Raw genomic sequence first — 13,397 nt, 5'->3', positions numbered from 1 at the left:
TCATTCTACTCTCCATCTCTATGAATTCAGCTACTTGAGGGACCTCATATTAGTGGAATCACACAGTATTCATCTTTTTGTGACTGCCTTATTTCACTGAGCATCATGGCCCCAAGGTTCATCCGTGTTGTAGCATGTGCCAGAATTTCCTCCTTTTTCAGGCTCCATTGTGTGGATGGACCCCATTTTGTTTATCTATTCATCCCATGGATCTTCCCAGGGACTCTTGATGCCCCAAAGTCAGGGAGCTGGCAATCACGCTGCCCTCCTAACACTGGTTTCTTCTTAGCTCTGAAGTGCCCACTGGGCAGTAGCTACAGCACCTGTGCCAACCCCTGCCCGGCCACCTGCCCTGGCCTGAACACCCCATCTCCCTGCCCGTCCTCACTGCCTTGTGCCGAGGGTTGCGTGTGCCAGAAAGGCCACATCCTGAGCGGAACCTCCTGTGTGCCTCTCAGCCGGTGTGGCTGCACCAGCCAGAGAGGCTCCTACCACCTGGTGAGAGGCCAGAGTGCAAGGGGTGCCCTCCCCTCCCAGCTTCACCAGTTTGGGCGCCAGAGGGCCCGGAGCCAGCAAAGGGGTGGGCCAGTGCTGGGGGCTGAGGAGCAAGTCCAGAAGCCAAGAGCCTGAGAAAGGCTCGCAATGGAGGCAGGTAGCCAAGTAAAGCAAACCTCAGGGGGTGTGCAGGGTAGGGGGCTCCGTTCATCTCCAGCTTCCAAGTTTCTGTTGGCTCTGCTGATGCCCGTGCCCCACAGGTCGGGGAGAGCTGGTACACGGACAACACCTGCTCCAGGCTCTGCACCTGCTCCACCCACAACAATATATCCTGCCTCCAAACGGCCTGCAAGCGTGACCAGATGTGCTGGCCCCAGGATGGGCTGATCCGGTGCCGGGTGGCAGGTAGGAGGCCACTGAGCACAGAGAAGGACCTCTAGCCACCAAGACGAGTTCTCCTCAGCTCCCCCTTCATCAAGAAGGGCTCCTCGGGGTTCACTCACGTTTCCCGTATGGGCCGTGAACTTGGACAGGTTATCATGTCTCTCCCTGGCCCGATGACACCTCCTCCACCCCCTTGTCTGGACTGTTTTCTTTGTCTCCTTCCTTTCGGGGGCTTCCTCTCCTCCACGTTCTTTCCTCGAAGGTGGGGAGAAGGCCTGCTCTTGCTGGAGGCTGGGCCACTCCTCAGCCACCTGTCTGTCCTCCAGGGATGGGAGTGTGTCGCATCCACAATGGCTCCCACTACGTAAGCTTCGATGGTAGTTACCATGCCGTCAGGGGCACCTGCACTTACATCCTGGCGAAAACATGCCACTCCACCATGGACCTGCCTTTCTTCAAGATCAGTGGCAAGAATGGGAAGCGGGAAGGCCAAGCCCCCAATTTCTACCTCCGCCAGGTCCACGTGGACATCTATGGGTCCCTGGTCACTCTGCAGAAGGACCAAGTGCGGGTGAGCAGGGCTGGCAGTGGGGAGGTGGGCGCTGGGGAGGGGGGTCTTGTCCTCCTTCCTGCTCATGGGTCCTGCCCTCCTCTGTAGATCAATGGCACACGAGTCTCCCTTCCTGCGACCACCCAGGTCCGGGGGGTCAAAGTCACTTCCAGGAATGGCTATCTCGTGCTCAACATCATCATTGGGGTGCAAGTCAAGTTTGACGGCAATGGTTCCATAGAGATCGAACTCCCCAAAGCCTATTACGGAAAGGTGAGGAAAACACCCTGTCTCTTCACAGGAGAGTCAGCCTGCAGGGAGCTGGGTACCAGACCAAAGAAGTCACTCTCCAGAATGGGAAAGGGCCGCAGGGAAGAGGGACTCCTTTCTCTTTGGAGCAGAAAAGAGGGTGCCAACGAAAAATGCCCTCTGCTTTCCCTGGTGCTGAGGATCCCCTCGGTCCCTTCTGCCCACCCAGACTTGCGGCATGTGTGGGAACTTCAACGGTGAGGAAGAAGACGAACTCATGATGCCCAGTGATGAACTAGCCCAGGATGACGTCATGTTTGTGGACAGTTGGCAAGATAAGGAAATCGATCCAAAGTAATTGTCCCCAAAGACTCTCTGCCTTTGTGTAGGAACCCGAGTCGGGATCCCAGACCGTGTGGCACACCTGGGGTGGGAAGTCTGGAGTGGTTCTTTCTGACCGTGACTTGAGGGGGTGGCATCTGGGTCCCAGGAACCTATCTGGGGAAAGGTGAAACTCTTCCTTTCTAGGCTTTGAAATGTGGGAGGGGACCAAGGCCACGCAGAAGGCTTGCCAGAGCTCAAGCCAGCTTCCCGGGGAACACAGGCAGGGTCTTCAGGACAGTTTGGGATCACCAAGTCATTTTCACATGGGGGCAGTGGCAGTCCCTGTGATGACCCCTCTCCCTTCCCAGCTGCGAAGAAGACGACAAGAAGACCGAAGCTGAACCGCAGGAGAAGCCAGATACAAACTGCAGGCCAGCTGACCTGCAGAAAGCCCAGGAACAATGCCAGGCGGCCTTTGGGGCTCCCGCTTGGGCCACATGTGCCTCCCGTGTGATCCTCAGTCCCTTCTTGCGCAGCTGTACCCACAAACTCTGTGAGTTCGGAGGCCTAAACCGTGCCTTCTGTGAGTCTCTGCAAGCGTTTGGGGCTGCCTGCCAGGCCCGGGGAGTGAAGCCTCCAATCTGGAGAAATAGCAGCTTCTGCCGTGAGTGTCCCCGATGGCCACCCCCAAACTGCTCCCAGACCCCGTTTCTGGCTGGGTATCCCTGCAAGCTCCCCCATGCACCTTTTCCGTTGCTCCCGACCTCTCTCTGACCTCATTTTCTCTGACGTGGACCATTTACAATAAGCTCTTAGCCAGTGCACAGAGACCACCAGGACTGCGCGGGCTGCCTCTCGGCGGCTCCTTTCCCCAGGAAATGTGATCACGTCACTCCCCTGCATGGCTGTTGCCAGCAAGTCCAAGCTCCTCTCTGAGATGTTGGAGACCCTGCAGGCTGTCCCAGCGTCTCCTCTTTCCCCGCTCTCCGTGTGCACCCGCATTGCCTGCATCAAACAATCCCCTTCCCTGCACAGGCCTCCCTGCCTTTAAACCGCTCCCTGCACCTGGAAGGTTTTCTTCTCCCCTCCTGGCAGACTCCAAGGCATCCTTCTCTAGCTCTTTCCTTTCAAAACATTTCTTTTAAGTTATTATTCACATACTATATCATTCTTGCCTTAAAAGTATATGATTAACTGCCTTTTAGGGTCTTCACAAAGTTGTACAACCATCACCACTATCTGATTCCAGAACCTTTTAAATTTTAAAACAGTGATCAAGTGTTTTAGTACATGATGCATTCATATGGTTCAAAAACTTTGAAAGATATTAAAAGATTCCTATTGAAAAGTCTTACCCTGACCTCTTACCCTGACCCCATGGGCGCATTTCCTAGCCTACTCCTATCAGTATCTGAGTGTTTATCCAAAGGTCTTTTATTTTTGCACATGCAAACAAATGCAGGTTTATTTTCCATATTTTCTTACAAACAGCAGATGAGATAGTAGTTTGCACTTTATTTTTTTCACTTGACAATCTAGCTTGGAATCCTTCTACATCAAATATGTAAAGAGCAGCATTCTCTTTTGCAGCTGCATAATATTCCATTATTATATCGTGATTCATTTATCATAATTTATTTAACTAGTCTCCTATTGACGGACCTTTTAGTTGTTTCCAACCTCTAGCTGTTGCACACGGTGCTGCAGTGGATAACCTTATGCAAATATGCTTTTCTATGTGTGTACCTCTTATCTGTAGGATAAATTCCTAGAAGTGGAATTCTTGGCTCAAGGACTGTGTGGATTTGTGCTTTTGAGAGATGTGGCCAAATGGCCTTCCATGAAGGTTGAAGAATTGACATTCCCACCAGCAACATAGGAGAATGCCCATTTCCCCACAGCATCACCAACACAGAGCATTATCATGCTTTTGGATTTTTGCCAATCTGATAAGAGAAAAATGAAGCGTCCTAATTTGCATTTTTCCCTATGATGAGTGAAGTTGTGCATTCTTCATATGTTTAGGAGCCATTTGGATTTCCCTTTCTGAGATCTCTTCATAACCCATTCACCATTTTCCCACTGGTTTATTGGTCTTTATTAAACTATTTTATAGATGTTCTTTATCTGCTACAGAGAGTAACCCTTCATTAGTGCAATGAACTACAAAAATTCTTCCAGTTTTTTTTTCATCTTTGACTATTTTTTTGCCATGCAAAAATATATATAGTTGTGGGTTTGAATATGATAGTATTTTTTTTAAAAGGCGCCTGCATTTTGAAGCATAGTTACAAATGCCTTCCCTACTCGGAAGTTAAAAAAGAATTTTCCCACGTTTTGCTCTAGTATTTGTATGGTTTCATCATTTAAAAATATTTCAGTATTTCAGGGGGGAGGGTACAATTCAGTGGTAGAGTGTGTGCCTAACATGCACAAGGTCTTGAGTTCAATCTCCAGCACTTCCACCAAAAATTAAATAAAAACCTAATGACATCCCTGACCCCCCCATCCCCAATTTAAATGTTTGAGCCACAGAGATTTATCCTGGTGAGTAGGATGAAAACTGAACCAACTTTGTTTTAATTTTTCCCGGTATTATTAACACCAGTCTCTCCTTCTCCACTGAGATACCATGATTTCTATTAAATTCCCATATATATTTGGGTCCCTGTATAAGGCTTTCTTTCCTCTTCCACTGCTCCATTTATCTTCATTTACTAGCAACATGATGTCATAATCATTGAGGGTTTAAATAGTGTTTAAATTTCTGGTAGGGACATTCACTACATACGTACTGTTTTTTTGTTTGTTTCTGGTTTGTTTTTAGAGTTTTCCCAGCTTTTCCGGTTTGTTTATAGCCTTATCTCCACATTAATATCATCTTGTCTTATTTAAAAAACAAAACAAAATCCTGTTGGTAGATTTTATTGGAATCATAGTAAATGTATAAGTTAACTTAGGGAGAACTGATGTCTTTACATTGTGGTCTTCCTACCTGTGGACATTTCCATTTGTTCACAACTCCTTCTGCAACAAGGGCTTCATTTAACTCCTCCAGCCGAGTGAACACCTCCCTACCCTGTGCTCCTGTCACACCTCATACACACACGCCAGTCACACGCTTACTGACCAGATGCACCAGCGTCGTGCTGGGGCTACTGGCTGACCTCGGAGTCCCGTGCCGGATGGGGAGAACCATCCTTACTCCTTTCCTTGGTGGTGGCACATAGCCCATTCTCCGTAAATGTTTCCCCTCTCCCCCTCCAGCTCTGGACTGCTCCACCCACAGCATCTACACAAACTGCCTTCCCTCCTGCTCCCCTTCCTGCTTGAATCTGGAAGACCAGTGCCAAGGGGGCAGACTTCCCTCCACCTGCGAGGAGGGCTGCGTCTGTGAGCCCGGCTACCTGCTCAGTGGGCAGCAGTGTGTGTCTAGGAGTCAGTGCGGCTGCAAAGACACCCAGGGTGCCTACCTCCCTGTGAGTGGGGACGGGACATCGGGGAGGGGGCAACACACCTTCAGGATGGTGCTTTCTCCTTTCCTGTGCCTCTCAGCTGTGGGTGCCCATGTCTCTAGGTCTGGCCCTGGCTGGGAAGGCTGGTGACAGGCAGGGTTTGGGGTTTGGGGTCTGAGGAATCCAAACAAGTGGGACATGGCATGGTAGAGTGGAAGGAGCACGGCTTTGGTTTGAATCCTGCTAGTACCCCTCACGAGTAAGGAGATCTCTGTGACCTCAGTTTCCTCATCTGTTAACGTGGGCCAGTAGCGCCACCTGATCAGCCCATGTGAGACGGCAAGCACAGTGCCTTTAGAGGGCGGTGCAGGGGCCGTAAGAGCACAGATGGCACCGGGGCTGCCTGTGACCAGGGGGCTAGGGCTGAGGTCGGGGAGGAGGGAGCGCTGCCCTGTTGCCCTCACTTCTCATTCCTCCTGCGGCTTCTGCAGGCGGGGAAGTCCTGGCTCTCCGGAGGCTGCTCGAACAGCTGTACCTGCAAAGGGGGAGCCATTCAGTGCCGGCCCTTCACCTGCCCCTCTGGTTCTCACTGCCAGCCCAGCTCCAAAGAAAAGGGCAAGGACAGCTGCACAGCTGACAGTAAGAGGCCCCAGAGAGGCGGAGGGAGGTGGCTCGGGGCCAAGGTGGAGCCAGAGGGCCCTGCTGCAGGGCTCTGGAGTCAGAGGGGTGGAGTGGGCCTGGGCACGCACTCGGGCTCTGACCAGCTCCCTGGTCGCTTGCATGATCCTCTCTGGGCTCTGCCATCTTAACAACCAAAGGAGGGACCAGACGAGGAGAGCCTCTCAAGCTGGGAGAGGGGGAAAGTTGAAGACTAAGGACACAGGGCTAAGAGGGAAGGCAGCAGGAGACACCAGGGCAGGTGAGGGGTTGTTATATCAGGCAGGGTGCCTTCTCAGCATTGGACCTTCTTGGCAGAGTGGGAGCAATGCACAGTTTTTGGGGATCCCCACTACCGCACATTTGATGGCCTCAGCTACCGCTTTGAAGGACGCATGACCTACACGCTAGTCAAGACCATGGACGTGCTCCCCGATGGGGTGGAGCCCGTAGTTGTGGAGGGACGCAACAAGGTGTATCCGTCCTTCAAGCCGATCTTCCTGCATGAAGTCATTGTGAAGGTCTACGGCTACACAGTCCAGCTCCAGGATGAACTGGAGATTGTGGTAAGAGCTGGGGCAGGCCAGGAGGGGCTGGGGAGGCAGACCGGGCCACAGAGGCCACCTGGAGCAGGTGAAGCCAGGACTTGTGTTCCCTGGGAAGTTTCTGGCAGAGGCTGCCTGGTTGTAGAAGGCACCTTCTTCACTTGGTGGGTGGTTGTGCAGAGAGGGGCAGTGGGATTACAGACAAGGTAGGAGAGAGGCAGGGGGAGACAGAAGGAAAGATCGCGCAGTGGTGCAGCGTGGAGGTGGAGTCGGGGCGAAGAAGTACCGGGGGCATCCTCCCTGCCAGTTTTTTAGCAAGAAAGGGGCTGGGGCTTCAAGGGGAGCGGAACTCAGGTTGGCCTCTGCCACTGGGAATAGGGGAGCTTCCTGGCATAGCTTGTTCCCCAGAATGATGGCAGGGAGAGGCACCGAGATGTGCAAGGGGGCAGAGGCTGAAGTGGCAGAGAGTCAGGTTGGTTCAGGACGCCCCTCGGCTCCTGTCTGCCTTCTCCAGGTCAATGGTCAGAAGATGGCCATCCCCTACAAGCCCAATGACCATCTGTCGATCTTCTTGCGGAGCCATCGTCTGTATCTGATCACAGACTTTGAGATGGTCATCAGCTTCAATGACAGGCACAACGCAGGTAGCTGAGGGTGGAGAGCAGAGGGGAGAAGGAATGGTCCTGGGATGGGGGCGGGAGAACCACATCTCATCTGGGCCTGGTGTGGTGAGAGGACCCCTGCCTGGGAGGGTGGCCCCAGCTCCAGGGGAGGACCCAGGAAGGGTGGGAAGTGATGAGGTGGGCAGTCTCACTTCCAGACGCCCCTTCCTCCTGCAGTGATCTCCCTGCCCATCACCTACCAGAGGCTGGTGCTCGGCCTGTGCGGCAACTTCGACAAAAACAAGAGGAATGACTTTGTGCTGCCTGACGGCACCCTCACCCAAAACCTCCTCCTCTTCGGCAACAGCTGGGAGGTAAAGAAGACCGAGGGAGGAGGACTCGCCCGCTTCTCAAGGTGAGAGGGTGGGGGTTCTGAGCAGGGAGGCCCGGGCCCTGGGGAGAGGAGACACTGCCCACTGTCTGTCCACACCCCGCTCACCCTGTATCCTCAGCAGGAGGAGGAACCCCGAGGGCCCGGGCCTGGGCAGACTCACCTGGTTCATCTAATTCCATTGTGTCTTTCCTCCCCCTCTGAAGGCGTGGCCCCTGCCTCGCGGGTCCCAGTCCCTGCCCATGCCTTCCCCTTCCGCCCCTCCCCAGTTCTTCCTGAGTTTGCAGGCCTCCTGGGCCTTACCTGGCCCTTCCCGCTCTCTGCCCCAGGGCCATAGGAGAGGAGGAAGAGGAAAAAGAGTCAGGCTTTCATGTGTCTGAATGCAGCCCGGAGCAGCTGGAGCTCATCAACAACACACAGGCGTGCAGGGTGCTGGTGGACCCCCAGGGCCCCTTTGCTGCCTGTCACCAGATGGTGGCCCCAGAGCCCTTCCAGGAGTGAGTTGGGGACCGAGGACATGAGGGATGGCCTTTCTCCAGGTCCTGCAGCCTGTTCTCTGATCGGCTCTTTCTCTGTTTGGCTCAAGTCTTTCTCCGTGGCTTGGGTACCTTGTCTCTCTCTCTCTCACACACACACACACAGAACCGGCTGGAGTTTCCAAGGCTGGATTTCCTTGCTGACAGCCCCCCACTGTCCCTGCCGTCCCCCCAGGCATTGTGTGTCTGATCTGTGTGCCGCCTGGGACCCCAAAGAGCAGGAGGAGCTGCGCTGCCAGGTCCTCAGTGGCTACGCCACCATCTGCCAGGAGGCGGGCGCCTCCCTGGCCGGCTGGCGGGACCACACCCACTGTGGTGAGGCCCTGACCTTCCCCCACAGCTGGCTGCTCACCCTCTGGGCTATTTCCACCCTCTGCTCAGCTCTGAGCCCCCACCGTTGCCCCCTCCTCCGCATCCTGTCTTGGTTCCCCCAGCCCTCAGCTCTCCCCACGTCAGTGTCCTGGCCCCTTCTCTGCTCTCACCTGGAAGCCTCGCCCTGACTCCCGCAACCCCCTCCCGCTCCTTCGCCCACTCCCCATAGTGGCTACTCCCCACCTGCATTAATGTCACAGACAAAAAACCATGAAAAACTGGCCCACTCTTCTGCTTCCCTGCGGATACCAGGCTCTGGGCTCTGTGGGGTGGCCGCCTTCCCCATCCCTGCGGGGCCAGCCCCAGCCCACCACCTTCTGACTGCGACTCTGTCCCCTCAGCCTTGCAGTGTCCGGCCAATACTGTCTATCAGAGCTGCATGAGCCCCTGCCCAGCCTCCTGTGCCAGCCTGGTGGTCCCTGGGGACTGCGATGGCCCCTGTGTGGAGGGCTGTGCCAGCCTCCCGGGCTACGCCTACAGTGGTGCCCGGAGCCTTCCCCTGTCCCGCTGTGGCTGCACCGACAAGGGCATCTACTATCAGGTCCGGGCCGGCCGTGCGAGGCCCTGGGGGTGGAGGTGCGAAAGGACAGTCAGACGCGGGAGGGAAACCAGACCTCCCCCTCCCGGCCCTTCTCCCTCTCCAGCAGGGTGACAGCTTCGTGACCGAGGACTGCTCTCAGCGCTGCACCTGCGCCAGCTCGGGGGTCCTTCTGTGTGAGCCCCTCAGCTGCAGCACTGGGGAGATCTGCACCCTGGGGAACCTCACTCGTGGCTGCTTTCAAGGTGAGCCTGGACCACCACTTGGCTTCAAGCTGCCCTCTTACCCTGGGCAGGGGGCAGGGGTCCTTGGACTGAGGACTATCCCTCCCAGTCCTATGCCTGGGACTCCACCCCATCAACGTCAGGAAGTTCATGCCATTTCATCCCTTTCTCGCTCTCTTTTTCGGAAGGTGTAGAGAGAATGGACCTGCCTTCCCTGAGCATCTGCTCTCTGCCGGGCACTGTGCTGGGCCCTTTCCCAGCATTAGCTTCCCAGGATCCCCTTTAGTCCTTACTCAGCACTTGGGGGTTAGCGTAGCCTCCCCATTTTATCAGTAAAGAAAATGGAGCTCAGATAGGGCGAGCGACTTCCCTAGAGCCCAGGGCTCGTGAGTGTACAGCCAGAATAGGAAGCCTGACCAGAGGACCCCGACCAGCCTCTGTCAGCCCCTGCTTTCTCCTCTGACTGTGGGTGTCCTCCCAGAACTCCCTCCCACTGCCCTCCATCCTTGCAGATAGCCCGTGTCTACAGAACCCCTGCCAGAATGACGGGCGGTGCCAGGAGTGGGGAACCCACTTCATCTGTGAGTGTGAACTTGGTTATGGGGGAGACCTCTGCTCAGAGCCTCGGGACGTGCTGCCCCGCAAAAAACCAGGCAAGAACTTCATCCGAGGCCCTGTATCCTCACCGCTCCTTCCCCACCTACGACAGCTGCAGAATTATTCCATGTATATAATAGTAACCTAAAAGATAGCTATTATAGATGTGCAGTAGATAACATATTTTCAGTGTCATCTATTACTATGTAAAATATAATAATACAACATTATTGATCAACATATATGATCCCTAAAGATTAGCAGGACCGGGGCCCTACCCACATGCTCTGGAATCTTCCCTCTGAACCTGAGCTCTCCACTTCTGTGACCCCAATGCATCACCCTGCTGTTATTCCCCACTCTTGTGTCCCTCTAAGCCTCTCCAGTACCTTCTACTGGTTTTTTTCCACGAGCCTAATTCCCATGAGCCTCTGGGCCAGTGGTTCTCCAACTTTATCCTTATCTCACGCCTAAGATCGGGGTAGGCCGGGGGTGTCTTGTTTAACATGCTCATTCCGGGACCACCCCAAGGATTTGGATTCGGTAGATCTGGAGGGAGCCCAGAGATCTATGTTTTTCATAAGCTCCCAGGTGACCGTTGGAAGTGATTCCAGAAGCCCTGGCCGACATAATACCCTCGTCTCTAGGGGACTGGCTGGATGAATGTCCCCCTGAGAGGTTTACGGGAGTTGCGTGTCCAGCAACAGGAGGGCAGCGCCAGGGCCTTGAGACCCTTGGGAGCGGCACCCTCCTAGAAGGAGAACCAGCCACCCAGGGATTTAGAGGGTGGGGTCCCTTCAGGGTGGCAGCCGAGGACTGAAAGGGAGTGTCTCTCCTCTGCCCCTTCCTATCCCATGTCCCTGTTTCTGTTTCCTGCACCCAGAAGCATCCAACTTTGTGGCCATCCTATTGGGAATGCTGGTGCCCGTGGTGGTCATAGTGCCCGCAGTGACCAGGGAGTGCGTTTCCAGGAAGCGGTGGAGGAGGAGGTGAGTTGCTGGGGGGCTGGTGGGGGAGAGTAAGCATGGGGAGTGGGTGCCAACCTTCCACCCTTGTGTCTGTTCCCCATGCCCTCAGGAATAAAAGGCAGAGCCAGAACCGAGACAAGCTGGCGGGTCCAGGTGAGCCTTGACCCTGAGACCTCGAGAAAGTTCTTCTTGCTTTCTCCTCAGACTTTGCTCCAGAGCATGCCTTCACCATCGCTGAGTTTTGAGTTGTCCACAAAAAAAAAAGAAATAAAATTATTAATTTTTGAGATGTGAATTTCCACATGATTCTGGTAGAGGAGGGGTCTGTGAGGTGGGTCTTGAGGGGAGAAATAGGGAGACTGGTGTGTGGGGGCTGAGGGCTGGGTGCCCCCCACAATGTCCAAAGGGGTGGGGAACTGAGGTCTGAGGAGGTAAGGGGCTGTCTGTCCCTTAGACAAAGCCACGTGAGGGTGGGCCATCCACCCTCTGGTTTCGGGGATACAGGAGAAAGGACTTGACCCCAGGAATCCTAGTTCTTAGAGGACCTGGCCTCAGAGTTCCCCACCAGGGGTAGTGAAGGGTGACCCTGAGGAGAGGATTTACATTTCTAACAATGAGATTAATCTCTGGGCAGAGGCTAAGGATGGAGAATGTGGCTTTGTCCAAAAGGTGAACGGGCCTGTGACCCTCTGGGGAGGGCCCCACCTTTTGCACGTGTCCATTTCCCAAAAGGGCATTGGAGTTACTATGGTAACGGAGGAGGGGGGTCTGAGGGCCGGCTTGTGAGGAGTTTTGAGCCCCATCCTATTAGGAGTGACCAGCTCACCTCAGCCAAAGGCTGAAGTGCAAACATTCCCACCCTGAGCCCCGTGCCTCGTGCCTCCCACCAGGCAGGTCCTTGCTTGGGGGGAGGGGCTGGGCCATCCTGCTTGAGCTCTTAAGAAGAAAAGGAAGGCTGCCAACTGGGGGGTCAGGATGTGGGACCCCACGGGACAGGGGACGCCAAAGTAGGCCAGACCCTGTGTTCTAGAAAGGAATCCTTACTCCGTGCTAGCCTCCAAGAAAACCCCGGCAGCCACCTTCACGTAAGGAAAGGAGACCCCAGGTGGTTGGGGAAAAGGCCCCAAGAAGGGAGGGGTGCCCCTTGGCGGGGGGAGCAGCTCACAATCTGGAACTGGGCATCCCGGGGCTCCCAGCTGCATGCCTGCCCACCCCCCCAGCTCCCTTCACCTGGCCTTTGACCCTTTGCCTCTCTATTCTTTTGTGCCCTGCGCCCTCCATTTCTGTTCCTCCCCTCACCCGGCTAAGGTCACCTTATCTAGCCTGGATGTCTGGTTGGCAGGGGAAGGGGGTGGCCTAGACCAGCATTCTCCGGATAGACCTCCTCCTTCCAGAAGGGAACCCATACTCCCTCCGTCCTCGGCAGGACCAAGTCCTTCTCATCCCCTTTTGGGGGTACAAAACATGGGTCGTATGTATTTGAAGGAGGGGACAGAGGATTCCAGAGTATTAGAGACTCCAGAAGATGGTTGTAGAGGCCAGAAATCGGGACAGGATCACTGCTGGAGGCTCCCTGGGCTGGGAGGGGCAGAGGTTGTGACTTGAGGTCCTGTAGTGACCCCAACACGACAACAGGGGGCAACTGAGATGTAGAAATGGCAAGGCTGCGCCAGCTTGACAAAGCTGACCTGGTCCAGGCCTGCCCCTGCAGGTGTACCGGAGGGCGGACAGACTGGGAGCAAAGAAGGAAACCAAAGACGGTGAGAAAGACAACAGGGGAACTGACCCCATCCTCATCTTCCTGTTTGGAAAGGAGAAGTTAGGGGAAGACATTCAGGTGGTTTCCCCTCCCTTCCCAAGAGGCTGGGAGAACCTGCCTGGGCAGCATCTTGAAAGGGGGAATTGTCCTCCCACCCAGCCCAGCGTGCACACGTGTGTGTGTGTGTGTGTGTGTGTGTGTGTGTGTGTGTGTATACACGTAGGGGGTCCACATCTTCCCCTCCAGCCTCTGCCCCTCCCCCACAGCCAGTGCAGACACTCCCCCCCCATTGCCTCTAAACCAACCCCAACATCTGGCCCACATCTGCCCTCTTCATTGAACTGGACCTCCGCCCCAGCCAGTGCCCCCCTCACCCCTCAGGGGGCTATAGGGCAGGGCTCTGAGCTCAAGACCTCCTTGCCTTACGGAGCTCCCCTGCCAGGGCTAGGGAACCAGGGCATGGGAGGGAGAGGGCAGCCCCACCCCGGAGGTGCCCCAGGCTCTTGGCAGAGCCATCTGGAGCCGTTAGAAGCAGCTGCCAATGACTCATCTCCCACTGCCCCCACCCCACCACCTCAAACACACCCTGGAGCTGGGAACCAAGCACCCAGCCTTCCCACAGCCCCGTCAACAGACCTCGGACCCCTTTCAGTCAGTCTGGCTCAAAAACTCCTCCACACTAGACCCCACCGTCCTCAGAAGGCTAGTCCATCCTCCACCACCCCACTCCCAATCACCCCTGAGCCAGGAC

At 55.2% G+C, this 13,397-nt stretch overlaps 1 protein-coding gene across 1 annotated transcript in view; it reads left to right on the top strand.

Moving 5' to 3' along the window:
* Positions 1-11,132, top strand: part of ZAN (zonadhesin) — a 30,554-nt gene extending 19,422 nt beyond the window's left edge. Inside the window, 19 exon segments of the mRNA XM_064478165.1 lie at positions 290-498; positions 756-900; positions 1,206-1,450; positions 1,538-1,702; positions 1,908-2,032; positions 2,371-2,666; positions 5,270-5,481; positions 5,949-6,096; positions 6,433-6,680; positions 7,174-7,303; positions 7,499-7,676; positions 7,982-8,149; positions 8,364-8,503; positions 8,902-9,101; positions 9,205-9,343; positions 9,835-9,975; positions 10,803-10,908; positions 10,997-11,040; positions 11,092-11,132. Of these exon segments, the coding sequence (XP_064334235.1) occupies positions 290-498; positions 756-900; positions 1,206-1,450; positions 1,538-1,702; positions 1,908-2,032; positions 2,371-2,666; positions 5,270-5,481; positions 5,949-6,096; positions 6,433-6,680; positions 7,174-7,303; positions 7,499-7,676; positions 7,982-8,149; positions 8,364-8,503; positions 8,902-9,101; positions 9,205-9,343; positions 9,835-9,975; positions 10,803-10,908; positions 10,997-11,040; positions 11,092-11,132 (3,080 nt within the window).
* Positions 11,133-13,397: the final 2,265 nt, after the last annotated feature.

Source organism: Camelus dromedarius, chromosome 24 (genome assembly GCF_036321535.1).
Source record: "Camelus dromedarius isolate mCamDro1 chromosome 24, mCamDro1.pat, whole genome shotgun sequence".
Lineage (NCBI taxonomy): Eukaryota > Metazoa > Chordata > Mammalia > Artiodactyla > Camelidae > Camelus > Camelus dromedarius.
Note: the sequence above shows the minus strand (reverse complement) of the source record. Positions and strands in the feature narration are given on the sequence as shown.